The 14,441-nt window shown below is 44.4% G+C and overlaps 1 protein-coding gene across 1 annotated transcript in view; it reads left to right on the forward strand.

Moving 5' to 3' along the window:
- LOC135539406 (nidogen-1-like) overlaps positions 1–14,441 on the forward strand; it is a 65,685-nt gene that overhangs the window by 13,923 nt on the left and 37,321 nt on the right. The window contains exons 2-9 of the mRNA XM_064965277.1: positions 818–1,120; positions 1,533–1,765; positions 2,063–2,381; positions 2,877–2,952; positions 9,099–9,239; positions 9,539–9,790; positions 11,412–11,612; positions 13,135–13,368. Of these exons, the coding sequence (XP_064821349.1) occupies positions 818–1,120; positions 1,533–1,765; positions 2,063–2,381; positions 2,877–2,952; positions 9,099–9,239; positions 9,539–9,790; positions 11,412–11,612; positions 13,135–13,368 (1,759 nt within the window). The remainder of the gene's footprint in view (positions 1–817; positions 1,121–1,532; positions 1,766–2,062; positions 2,382–2,876; positions 2,953–9,098; positions 9,240–9,538; positions 9,791–11,411; positions 11,613–13,134; positions 13,369–14,441) is intronic.

Raw genomic sequence — 14,441 nt, forward strand, 5'->3', positions numbered from 1 at the left:
GCCCGGCCTAATCGCCCAATATCAGTGCCCGACCTCACTAATGCTCTTATGACTGACTGGAAACTGCAGCAATGTTCCAACATCTAGTAGAAAGATTTTCTAGAAGATTGGAGGCTGTTATAGCAGCAAAGGGGGGACCAACTCAATATTAATGCCTATGATTTTGAAATGAGATGTTCGACAAGCAGGTGTCCACATACTTTTGGTCATGTAGTGTATAAATAAAGCAGCCAGGCCTTGTCCAGGTTGAACTGCTCCTAGATCAGAAGGTGAACCTCAGACATCTTTCACAACAGGGGGAGAAAGATACTCCATGTTCCCTGGGGGGAGGGGAGAAAGCCTTAACTAATGTGAAGGAGGTGTCATGGCATGTTAAGATTTACTGGGCAACTATTTTCACGAGGACCCTGACCGTGCTGGAAAACCAGATATTTACTTAACCAAGTTTGCAGCAGGAGAGGGTTCACTTGAGCACGTTTTCATAGCTACAATTGCTTCACATTGTCAAAATTCCTACGATTTCAATTCTAGTTGAAGTCATCATGATAAAAAGTACTTTCTGAACCCCACAGCCGTTCATTCCCAGCAGTTTTGGGTAAAAAGTGACAGGGTCTCCGATTGTATCATGGACATTGACAATTGTGACTTCAACCACATTGTGGTTCAAAACCATCATTATCCAAAAACCTATTTGAACTGTAGGCTATATTTAACTTTGGCGTTATGAGAAAATCTTGAAGTTGCAGAAAATTCTGCCCGAAAAATTATCATTCAAGTCTTTGCTGATGATAACACATTTGTGATATTCCAATCCCAGATCAACACCAATGGCTTTCTGGCAGTAGAAGAACCTAAGGTGGAGTCCGAGTACCTGGGAAAGATGCCTGCCAGCTTCGGAATGATAGCGATTTTCCTCGGAGATCTGGACAACAGCGACGGAGTGGGGAAGGTGTACTACCGGCAGGACAGCAGGCCCTCCGTGCTTCTCCGCACCATTGACCACATCAGCCAGGCATTCCCTCAGGACGATGAGATCAAGCCCACCCACGCCTTAATCATCACATGGGAGAACGTGGCGGCGCATGGCGAGCATGGTCGAGGAGATGGGCTGGACAGAAAGGTAAGGAGAACCCTCATAGATTGGCCTAGATAGGGTCATATTCATTTTATGTCTTTTAAAATATGTCATTGGATATATTGAACTGTTGATAAACTTGTTTTAATGCAACGTTGATATGGATAGCATTTGAAATTATAATTTGACACCATTTTTTCTATCCACCTAATATGAAGATGCCTAAAACCCATACATTGTACAATGTAGTTGCAGGTACAGTATAGTTAGAGTATTGTTACACATGGCTACATAGTCCTTCCAACTGTGTTTGCAGTTTTTATGGTGGGCTACATAGATTTTTTTTGTTACATATTTAGTTCACTCTCTCAAGCCAAACTCAAAGGTAGTGCACAAAAGAAGTAATAGGGTGCTAGGACTCAGTGTCCCAGTTCTACCTTTTCTTTCTACCATGTAGAGAAACACGTTCCAGCTGGTGGTGGCGTCTATGGCGTCCGCCTCCTATGCCATCTTGTTCTACCCCAGGGAGGGGCTGCAGTACATCTCCACGCCTGTGGCGGGCCAGAGCGTACCAGTTCACGCCGGTTTCAGCCAGGGCCTGGTTCAGGCCTGGTTCAGCTGGAGCAGCAGCCAGGGGCCCTACTACCGCATCGCCACCGACGACGAGGCGTCCGTCAGACAGCTCTCCGAGTAAGTTGGTTGGTGGGTGGGTGGGTGGGTGGGTTGGTTGGGTTGGTTGATTGATTGATTGGATAATTGATTGGATTTCTGTAGTACGCTTCCAGATGCTCCAAGACGTTTACATAGGCTTAGTAAGTGATGATTCATAGAAAACTTGGTTAGGTTTCTGTCATTATGTTTTGAACTGGTATTTGCATAGTTACATTGCATTATGGTAATTATGTAATGATTACATATACCCTGACATATGCATAAAGCTTCTTCATAGAGGTAGGTGTCATAATGATGCATTCTGTCTCCTGCTAGGGAGACCAACTCAGGCAGGCGTGGTGTGTGGGTGTACGAGATCGGCACCTCCCCGTTCTTCTCCTCCATCACCCCAGGCCTGGTCACCCTGGTCAACCTGTCCCCGGAGGAGGGCGTGGCAGTTGGGCAGGTGGAGCCGGCGTCAGAGTCTCCACCCAGAAACAGTGGAGAACAACAGGAGATTGAAATCCCTCTCTATGAGCACGAGGAGGAAGAGGAGACACCTGAGCCGGAGCTGCCCCCAACTATCTACCCGGTCCAGTACCAGCCCAGATACCCTGTTGTCCCTGAGTCGCCCCAGCCCAGGTACCCTGAACCGGTCCAGACCAGCTACCCTGAGCCGGTCCAGCCCAGGTACCCTGAACCGGTCCAGACCAGCTACCCTGAGCCGGTCCAGACCAGGTACCCTGAACCGGTCCAGACCAGCTACCCTGAGACAGTCCACACCAGATACACTGAGCCGGTCCAGCCCAGGTACCCTGAACCGGTCCAGACCAGCTACCCTGAGCCGGTCCAGACCAGGTACCCTGAGACAGTCCAGACCAGATACACTGAGCCGGTCCAGCCCAGGTACCCTGAGACAGTCCAGACCAGCTACCCTGAGCCGGTCCAGCCCAGGTACCCTGAGCCGGTCCAGCCCAGGTACCCTGAACCGGTCCAGACCAGCTACCCTGAGCCGGTCCAGACCAGGTACCCTGAGACAGTCCAGACCAGATACACTGAGCCGGTCCAGACCAGCTACCCTGAGCCGGTCCAGACCAGGTACCCTGAGACAGTCCAGACCAGATACACTGAGCCGGTCCAGCCTGCCCAGCTGCAGCCACCCCGCTACCAGCCCCAAACCCCACAGGTGGTGGTCGTGGATGAAGATGATGCCCTTGATGTTGATGGTAACCCATGAAAGAAACAACACCAATTGAATCTGTGTCTGAAATAGAAACAGTCAAGACTGCCATGACATAAACATTGGTTTAGTTTAGTTTATTAGGATCCCCGATAGCTACTGCACATATAGCAGCTACGCTTCCTGGGGTCCACATAAAACATACAAATACGTGACAAAGTACCAAACAGGTATAGATAAGAACAACATAAGATATTACATTAAATTCAAAAAATGTAAAGAAATAAGTTATATATAGGAATTACACCAAGAGACAACAAAAATGCTATTTACACACTATTCATATTCATACAGTACAGTTAAATGAGATGTTTAGAAAGAGGAGAGGCACTGTGATACATTGTGAAATGTTTTTTACAGCTCAGGTTTTGCCTGAGTAACCTCTGGAGGCAGAGCATTCTGAGCGACGCATTAAATCTGTTTTTGGTTTGGTTACCTCAAAGAAACTCTGGTGGTGTATGTACAGTGCATTCGGAAAGTATTCAGACCCCTTGACTTTTTGCATATTTTGTTACATTACAGCCTTTTTCTAAAATTGAAGAAATTGATTTTTCCACTCATCAATCTACACACAATACACCATAATGACAAAGCACAAACATGTTTTTAGACATTTTTGCACATTTATTTAAAATATAAAACTGAAAAATCACGTTTACATAAGTTTTCAGACCCTTTACTCAGTAGTTTATTGAAGCACCTTTGGCAGTAATTACAGACTCAAGTCTTTTTGGGTATGACACTACAAGCTTGGCACACCTGTATTTGGGGAGTTTCTCCCATTCTTCTCTGCAGATCCTCTCAAGCTCTGTCAGGTTGAATGGGGAGCGTCGCTGCACAGCTATTTTCCGGTCTCTCCAGAGATATTCATTCAAAGATGTTCAAAGACTTGTCCCAAAGCCACTTCTCCGTTGTCTTGGCTGTGTGCTTAGGGTCATTGTCCTGTTGGAAGGTGAACCTTCGCCCCAGTCTGAGGTCCTGAGGACTCTGGAGCAAGGTTTTCATCGAGGATTTCTCAGTACTTTGCTCCGTTCATCTTTACCTCAGTCCCTGCCGTTGAAAAACATCCCCACAGCATGATGCTGCTACCACCATGCTTCACCAAAGGGATGGTGCTAGGTTTCAGACATTCCTACTTGGCATTCAGGCCAAAGAGTTCAATCTTGGTTTCATCAGACCAGAGAATCTTGTTTCTCATGGTCTGAAAGTCCTGTAGGTGCCCTTCGGTAATCTTCAAGAGGGCTGTCATGTGCCTTTTACTGAGGAGTGGCTTCCGTCTGGCAGAGTGACCAGTTTGGCCAGCTCGAGGATGAGTCTTGTTGGCTCCAAACTTCTTCCATTTAAGAATGATGGAGGCCACTATGTTCTTGGGGACCTTCAATGCTGGAGACATTTTTTTGGTACCCTTTGTCGTGGAAATTTCCTCTATTTACCAAATCATGAGAGCAAACCACGCACAAGTCAGAGTTAGTTATCAAAGTCCATCTTTAATTATATGAGCTCTATCACAACCCTATGACTCTCAGATCAATTCAGTGTCTATAAATGAATTCTCTGAGAGTCCCTTACACATTGCAACTGAGATCCTTTATAGCAAAGACACACATAGCCAGACAGCATCGGCATAATTTATCGTTCAGCTTTGTCTCCTAAACTATGTTCTTTTCTCAAACTCAGAACCTAAACAAATCCTCCATATCAACAGGCATATATCAAATCCATCCTATCTTGACAAGATCACAGAGACACACTGACTGGCACACAGACATTGTGGAGCCAAGAGATACACGCTTGACCTCTCCCCTCTCTCCGGCCCAAGCAACTTAGTCTTGACATAGAACAGATACTGCAACCACGCCACAGTATTATACAAAAACAACATTCTGATGAGAAGTAACTTACAAACATATGATGAATATAAAACATCTTACCTATGTTACCAACTAATTCTGATTATTCCCCAACACCTTCACCAGATCTGTGCCTCGTCACAATCCTGTCTTGGAGCTCTAGTGGAGTGAAAATTCCTTTGATCTCGTGGCTTGGTTTTTGCTCTGACATGCAGTGTCAACTGTGGTATCTTCTATTCCACTCCTATTCCCCAGGCACTATCATTTGTTGACTTCTGTAACCGTAAAAGCCTTGGTTTCATGCATGTTAACATCAGAAGCCTCCTCCCTAAGTTTGTTTTATTCACTGCGACATGTATGCTCTCGCTAGCACATTCTGCCATCCCTGATGTCCTAGCCGTGTCTGAATCCTAGCATAGGAAGGCCACCAAAAATTCTGACCAATTACCACATTTTCCACCAAGATAGAACTGCCGAAGGTGGTGGAGTTGCAATCTACTGCAGAGATAGCCTGCAGTTCTGTCATGCTATTCAGGTCTGTGCCTAAACTGTTTGAACTTCTACTTTTAAAAATCCACCTTTCCAGAAATAAGTCTCTTACTGCTTGTTATAGCCCCCAGCGGTGCCCTGGACACCATATATTAATTAATTTCCCCCCATTTATCTTCAGAGTTTGTACTGTTAGGTGACCTAAACTGGGATATGCTTAACACCTCGGCCACCCTACAATCTAAACTAGATGCCCTCATTCTCACACAAATTATCATGGAACCTACCAGGTACAACCCTAAATCCGTAAACACGGGCACCGTCATAGATATAATCCTGACCAACCTGCCCACTAAATACAACTCTGCTGTCTTGTACCAGGATCTCAGCGATCACTGCCTCATTGCCTGTGTCCGTAATGGATCTGCGGTCAAACGACCACCCCTCATCGCTGTCAAACACTCCCTAAAACACTTCAGCGAGCAGGCCTTTCTAATTGACCTGGCCTGGGTATCCTGGAAGGATATTGACCTCATTCCATCAGTATTTTGTAAATGGTTATTCTTTAAAAGTGCTTTCCTCACCATTTTAAATAAGCATGCCCCATTCAAAAAAATGTAGAACTAAGAACAGCCTTTGGTTCACTTCAGACTTGACTGCCCTTGACCAGCACAAAAACATCCTGTGGTGTACTGCATTAGCATTGAATAGCCCACACGATATGCAACTTTTCAGGGAAGTTAGGAACCAATATACACAAGAAGTTAGGAAAGCAAAGCTAGCTTTTTCAAAGGAAATTTGCACCCTGTAGCACAAACTCCAAAAAGTTCTGGGACACTGTAAAGTCCATGGAGAATAAGAGCACCTCCTCCCAGCTTCCCACTGCACTGAGGCTGGGAAACACTGTCACCATCGATAAATCTACAATAATCGAGAATTTCAATAAGGATTTTTCTACGGCTGGCCTTGCTTTACACCTGGCTACCCCTACCCCGGTCAACAGATCTGCACCCCCACAGCAACTCCCCCATTTCTCCTTCACCCAACTCCAGATAGCCGATGTTCTGAAAGTGCTGCAAAATCTGTACCCCATACAAATCAGCTGGGCTAGACAATCTGGACCCTTTCTTTCTAAAATTATCCCCCGCATTTGTTGCAACCCCTATTACTAGACTGTTCAACCTCTCTTTCGTATTGTCTGAGATCCCTAAAGATTGGAAAGCTGCCGCGGTCATCCCCTTCTTCAAAGGGGGAGACACTCTAGACCCAAACTGTTACAGACCTATATCTGTCCTACCCTGCCTTTCTAAAGTCTTCGAAAGCCAAGTTAACAAACAGATCACTGACCATTTTGAATCCGACCATACCTTCTCTGCTATGCAATCTGGTTTCCGAGCTGGTCATGGGTGCACCTTAGCCACACTCAAGGTCCTAAACAATATCATAACTGCCATCGATAAAAGACGATACTGTGCAGCCGTCTTCATCGACCTGGCCAAGGGTTTCGACTCTATCAGTCACCACATTCTTATCGGCAGACTCAACAGCCTTGGTTCCTCAAATGACTGCCTCGCCTGGTTCACCAACTACTTCTCATATAGAGTTCAGTGTGTCAAATCGGAGGGCCTGTTGCCTGGACCTCTGGCAGTCTCTATGGGGGTGCCACAGGGTTCAATTCTCGGGCCAAGTCTTTTCTCTGTATACATCAATGATGTTGCTTTTTCTACTGGTGATTCTCTGATCCACCTCTACGCAGACAACACCATTCTGTATACTTCTGGCCCTTCTTTTGACACTGTGTTAACAACCCTTCAGACGAGCTTCAATGCCATACAACACTTCACTTCCGTGGCCTCCAACTGCTCTTAAATGCAAGTAAAACTAAATGCATGCTCTTCAACCGATTGCTGCCCGCACCCGCCCGCCTGTCTAGCATCACCACTCTGGACAGTTCTGACTTAGAATATGTGGACAACTACAAATACCTAGATGTCTGGTTAGACTGTAAACTCTCATTCCAGACTCACATTAATCATCTCCAATCCAAAATTAAATCTAGAATTGGCTTCCTATTTCGCAACAAAGCATCCTTCACTCATGCTGCCAAACATACGCTCGTAAATCCTGCTGATCCTTGAATTCGGCGATGTCATTTACAAAATAGCCTCCAACACTCTATGCAGCAAATTGGATGTAGTTTATCACAGTGCCATCCGTTTCGTCACCAAAGCTCAATATACTACCCACCACTGCGACATGTATGCTCTCGCTGGCTGGCCCTCGCTTCATATTCATCGCCAAACCCACTGGCTCCAGGTCGTCTATAAGTCTTTGCTAGGTTAAACCCCGCCTTATCTCCGCTTACTGGTCACCATAGCAGCACCCACCCGTAGCACCCGCTCCAGCAGGTATATTTCACTGATCCCCCTCCAAGCCAATTACTTCTTTGGCCGCCTTTCCTTCCAGTTCTCTGCTGCCAATGACTGGAACGAATTGCAAAAATCACTGAAGCTGGAGTCTTATATCTCCCTCACTAACTTTAAGCATCAGCTGTCACAGCAGCTTACCGATCATTGCACCTGTACACAGCCCATCTGTAAATAGCCCACTCAACTACCTCATCCCCATATTGTTATTTATTCTTTTGCCTTTGTACCCCAGTATCTCTACTTGCAGATTCATCTTCTGCACATCTATCACTCCAGTGCTTAATTGCTAAATTGCTAAATTGTAATTATTTCTCCACTATGGCCAATGGCCTTCCCTCCGTAATCTTACCACATTTGCACACACTGTGTATAGACCTTTCTATTGTGTCTATTGTGTTATTTGACTGTACGTTTGTTTATCCGATGTGTAACTCTGTGTTGTTTGTGTTGCACTGCTTTGCTTTATCTTGGCTAGGTCGCAGTTGTAAATGAGAACTTGTTCTCAACTGGCCTACCTGGTTAAATAAAGGTGAAAAAAAATATATAGACAGGTGTGTGCCTTTCCAAACTATTGAATTTTTTATTTTACTAGGCAAGTCAGTTAAGAACAAATTCTTATTTTCAATGATAGCCTAGGAACAGTGGGTTAACTGCCTGTTCAGGGGCAGAACGACAGATTTGTACCATGTCAGCTCAGGGGTTTGAACTTGCAACCTTGCGGTTACTTGTCCAACGCTCTAACCACTAGGCCACCCGAATTTACCACAGGTGTACTCCAATCAAGTTTTAGAAACATCTCAAGGATGATCAATGGAAACAGGATGCACCTGAGCTCAATTTCTAGTCTCATAGCAAAGGGTCTGAATGCTTAATAAGGTATTTGTGTTTTTTTGTTTTTATAAATTTGCACAAATTTCTGAACCTGTTTTTGCTTTGTTGTTATGGGGTATTGCGTGTAGATTGATTTGCATATAATCAATTTTAGAATAATGCTGTAACGTAACAAAATATGGAAAAAGTCAAGGGGTCTGAATACCTTCCGAATGTACGTCTGTTTGAAGTGTATGCAAGATTATAGATTATACAATTGGTTAGGCATTTTCAACACACACGTTTCTTAAAAAGACTAGAAGAGAAGAAGTACGTTTCTCCTCAACCCTCAACCATGATAGACTATCATGCATATTGTTGATTCTAGGTAAAACTATTTTTGGTTCCAGGTAGAACCCTTTTGGGTTCCATGTAGGGTTCTTCAAAGGTTTTCCTATGGGGACAGCTGGATAACCCTTTTAGGTTCTAGACAGCACCTTTTTTTTCTAAAATTGTATTTTTTCTAAGAATGTGGTTTGTCTTCTTTTCGGCAGTGTTTGCGTACAGTTCTGAGACATGCGCCAGTAACAGGCAGAAGTGCTCGTCCTTCGCTGACTGTAAGGACTACACCAATGGCTACTGCTGCCACTGTAGGCCTGGTTTCTATGGCAACGGCAAGGATTGTGTGGCTGAAGGTAGGAGTAACCCCATACCCAAAGTACATACAGTATTTGTGTAATAAGGGTTAGGGCTATCCTGCTACCTTTCGTTAATGAAACACGTGAAATAAAGTTTTAGAATTATTCAAAATTTCATAATGAAATTGAAAACCTGAATGCTTGACACACAGTCCCACATCAGTTACATTTGAACTTATATTAATTGAAATCGAATTAAATTAAGTTAATTTTTTTGTAAGTCGCTCTGGATAAGAGCGTCTGCCAAATGACTTAAATGTAATGTAAATGTTAATTTCCTTACATTCCACACCCAGGTAAGCCCCAGCGGATGAACGGCAAAGTGAGCGGCCGGGTGTTCGTGGGCAACTCGCCCTCGCCACTGGAGTTTTACAACAATGACCTGCACTCATATGTGGTGGCCAACGATGGGCGCGCCTACGTGGCCATCAGCACCATCCCGGCCGGCTTGGGACCCTCCCTGCAGCCCCTCTCTTCCCTGGGAGGGGTCATCGGCTGGGCCTTCGCTCTGGAGCAGCCCGGCTATGAGAACGGCTTCAGCATCATTGGTAAGAGCTGGTTCGCCTATTATCTTGCACATGACGTCGTGTCATTAAGAGTTGTTTTAAGGTAAGAGCTAACATTGGGTGAATCACGAAAGTGATTCCTCGCTTCCTTGATTCATAGCGTCTTTCTCAAGACTTTCTTGCCCTGGAGAATGTCTATGAGAAGTGAACTCTGATCTTCTGCTTCAATGCGTTTGGAGAAAGTGGCAACGAATCTTCAAGGAAAAACAGTTGAGAAAGTGCCATAGTGTCATTAAAAAGGCAGCAGGTGATTTGAAGACATTAGGCTTTTCTAATGTGAATAGGGTCGCATTTGGTTTTGCTTCTCCTTCCATTGTTGCAAAGGCACCTGGGGCTTGGAACTTTGTTTGCTGTGGTCTAATGAGATGTCCTTCAAAGACAGGTGTGAATGACCGCTGTGGGATTGCTGCTTAGGTCAACATTTATTCAAGTTAAGTTTGATTAGTTTGATTTATTTGCTCTCTTTGAATGACAGATTTTCTTGTATATGTCCAAAATCGGGGTTACATACTATTTACCTAAACTGCATACTGTGTACTAATAGTACTACACACTGTTAAGAATGTACTGTTTAGTAAAAACGAATGCAGTAAGCAACAAATATCAGCATACTAGGCTCATCCATACTGAGAATGTGTCATCTAATGAACAATTGCGTTGATTCCCGCCATTCGTTCATTTTGGTACAGCACGTCTCCTCAGGTGATTATCAGCTATTGTCAAACACACGTTGGTCTCAAAAGACGATTATATTCCTCACTAGTGTGTAGCGAATTCTACAAGATTAAAAGCCGAGGGCCTCCCGGGTGGCGCAGTGGTTAAGGGCACTGTACTGCAGCGATTAGGACTATCTTTCTCTTTTTGATACATTCCTCAACAAGTTGAACTCCACTTTAGTCTTCCACTTGGACTTAAAAAAAATGGAACCTCTATTTAACAAGGCATGTCAGTTAAGAACAAATTCTTATTTACAATGACGGCCTACCCCGGCCAAACCTGGACGCCGATGGGCCAATTGTGCATGACGATGGGCCAATCATGGCCAGATGTGATGCAGCCTGGATTTGAACCAGGGACTACAGTGACACATGCCTCTTGCACTGAGATGCAATGCCTTAGACCGCTGCACCACTCAGGAGCCCATGATTTGTTGGTAGAACGATGATGGGTAAAATTATGGGGAATTTGTTCTGCGTTCCCGTTTTTGGTGCATTTTTCTGCTTTTCGATCCTCAAAATGTTGCTCCAGCTCATTGCTTCCAGCTGACTTCACTTCTTTCAAAATGTTCCCCTTTGATGTGTAATGTTGTTGGCTCCAGGGAGAACCAAAAGTGGGGGGATACACTCAAGGGTATGGGTGAGGATGCAGAATTAAGTTGCCCTTAAATGCTGATCTTCGGTACAGCTAGGTTTTGTGTTTCATCACATAATGGTTGAGCTTTTGGGTAAGGCAAGACGATCCTACATTTGTGCTCAGGAGCTGAAGAGAACCTATGAGACTTGGTTATCTCTCTCTTTCCTTCTCCCACCACCATCTCTGCTCACGTGCACACAAACACCCTTCAACCCCACAACCATCCTCAACCGTTCCCCCCCTTCCCCAGGTGGCGTGTTCTCCAGGCAGGCCGAGGTGACCTTCTTACCGGGCAACGAGAGGCTGACCATCAAGCAGGAGTTCAAGGGCGTCGACGAGCACGACCACCTGGTGGTGAGCACCGAGCTGGAGGGCCATCTCCCTGAGGTCCCACACGGCTCCACTGTCCAGATCGACCCATACAAGGAGCTCTACCAGTATGGCAGTAACCGTAAGTCATGACCAATATAACTTGGAATGCAGTCAATTCCATTTCAATTGAGTCAATTCACAAAAATGATTTTGATATCCTGAATTGAGTAACCCCAAACCTGGAACTCAACACTGTCACAGTTTGTAATACATCTAATCACATAAGAAAGGTCAGCATTAATCCCAATGTTGTTATTGGTCGACCAGATAGTAGTCTATCTTATTATTTTCATGAGACACATAGTCTTAGAAACACTTTTGGCAGCAATTACAGCTGTGAGTCTTCATGGGTAAATTCTCTAAGAGCTCTGCACACCTGGATTGCGCAATATTTGCCCATTATTCTTTAAAAAATTCTTCAAGCTCTTTCAAGGTGTCATATTCAAGTCTTGCCATAGATTTTCAAGCAGATTTAAGTCAAAACTGCAACTTGGTAAAGCAACTCCAGTATAGACTTGGCCTTGAGTTTTAGGTTGTCCTTCTGAAAGGGGAATTCCTCTCCCAGTGTTTGTTGGAAAGCAGAATGAACCAGGGTTTCCTCTAGGATTTTGCCTGTGATTAGCTCCATCCTGTTTCTATTTATCCTGAAAATGTCCCAGTCTTTGCCTCAAGAATACCCATACCATGTTGCAACCACCACAATGCCTGACAATAAGGAGGCAATTACTCAGTGATGTGTTGTGTTGGATTAGCCCCAAACATAAGTCTTTCCATTTAGGACAAAAAGTATATTCCTTTGCGTGCTTTTATTGCAGTAGTATTTTCTTGCCCGGTTGCATACAGAATACATGTTTTGGACTATTCTGTATACATTCTGCACATTTTTATTCTTAATTTAGGTCATTATTGTGGAGCCACTACAATGTTGTTGCTCCATCCTCAGTTCTTTCCCATCACAGCCATTTAAAATCACCAATGGCCTCATGGTGAAATCACTGAGCAGTTTCCTTCCTGTCCTGCAGCTCAGTTCAGAAGAACAACTGTATGTTTGATGTGCCTGGGTGGTTCAATACATCATCCACAGCATACTTATTACTAGACCATGCTTAAAGAGATATTCATTGTCTGACTTGTTGTTGTTACCAATCTACCAATGGAAAAGCTCTTTGTGGTTGAAATTCAACACTTGACTGAGGGACCTTACAGATATTGTATATATGGGGGAGAGAGGAAGGGGTAGTCATAAAATATTAATGTCAACCCTTATTATTTCACCCAATGTGATTTGTTAAGCGAAATTTGACTCCTGAACTAATTTAGGCTTGGCTGAACAAAAGGGGTGAATTATTATGCAACAACTGTATTCATTTGAGATTTATTTTTTTTTACTTTTTTTTCTCACTTTGACATTATGGACTATTTTGTCTAGATCAATGACAAAAAAATCTAAATGAAATCTATTTCAATCAAATCAAAATCCAATCCAACTTCGTAATGCAACAAAATGTGGGGGAAAAAAGCCAAGGGGATGAATACTTATGATACCAACTGTATATGGATGTTCAATGTAGCAATGTTCCACGTCTTCAAATTCTCTTCAGGGATCACCTCCTCCTCCAACCGCGACTACACCGTGAGCCTACTGGACGGCAGCGTCCAGACCAAGACCTACCAGTGGCGTCAGACCATCACCTACCAGAGCTGTCCCAATGACGAGGCGGTCAGGGCCGTGCAACCTACCCAGCAGCTCAGCGTCGACCAGATCTTCGTCATGTACGACTCGGACAACCAGCTGATCCGCTACGCTATGAGCAACAAGATCGGCTCCATCCACGGTGAGTAGAACCCCTTGTGTTACAGCTAACCTTTGTTCATGTTCTCCTATAATGTTATTCTAACCTTGTGCTTACGCTTGTGTTCTCATTCTTCTAATGTTCCGCTAATGTTCTGCTAGTTGTGTTAACCTTCTGTTACTATTCTGCTAATGTTCTGCTAACCATCTGCTAACAGGATTGGGCCCATCCTCAGTGAGTATAGCCTGTCATGTAAATATTGATAATCTTCAGCTAACGTTGGGCTTATGTTCTGCTATATTTCTGCTAACTTTCCTGCTACATCTGGCTTATCCGCTATGTTTGGCTGGATGTGGCTGTAAGACAGACACCTGATGCTTAAATTAAAATGGTGGTGGAAACCCTGCGTGGATTTGCAACAAGATCATATGATCGATGTTAATAATGACAGGCAAACAGGAGTACCAAGAAGGACAATCAAGGCAAAATAACATGGTTGTGGATGGAATCCCAGTCTCCACACAAGACTTGGACGGAATCTGAGGAGAAAGTGAGAAAAATGATCGCTGAAAAGCTACAGCTAGATCATAAGAGGATTGAGGTGTCAAGTCACGTTCTTCCACACAGACAAAACATTTCTGTATGGACCTTGCTTTGTGCAAGAGGGCATTGTCCTGCTGAAACAGGAAAGGGCCTTCCGCAAACTGTTGCCACAAAGTTGGAAGCACAGAATTGTCTAGGTCATTGTATGCGGTAGCATTAATATTTCACTTCACTGGAACTAAGGGGCCTAAACCGAACCATGAAAAACAGCCCCTGACCATTATTCCTCCTCCACCAAAATGTACAGTTGGCACTATCCATTCAGGCAGGTAGCGTTCTCCTTCTCCTGACACAGATTTGTCTGTCGGACTGCTAGATGGTGAAGCATGATTCACCACTCCAGATAACGCATTTCCATAGCGGCGAGCTTTACACCACTCTAGCCGATGCTTGGCATTGCGCATGGTGATCTTAGGCTTGTGTGTGGCTGCTCGGCCATGTAAATCCATTTCATGAAGCTCCCGACGAACAGTTATTGTTCTGACGTTGCTTCCAGGGGCAGTTTGGAACTT

The sequence above is a fragment of the Oncorhynchus masou genome, chromosome 5, assembly GCF_036934945.1.
Source record: "Oncorhynchus masou masou isolate Uvic2021 chromosome 5, UVic_Omas_1.1, whole genome shotgun sequence".
Classification (NCBI taxonomy): Eukaryota; Metazoa; Chordata; class Actinopteri; order Salmoniformes; family Salmonidae; genus Oncorhynchus; species Oncorhynchus masou.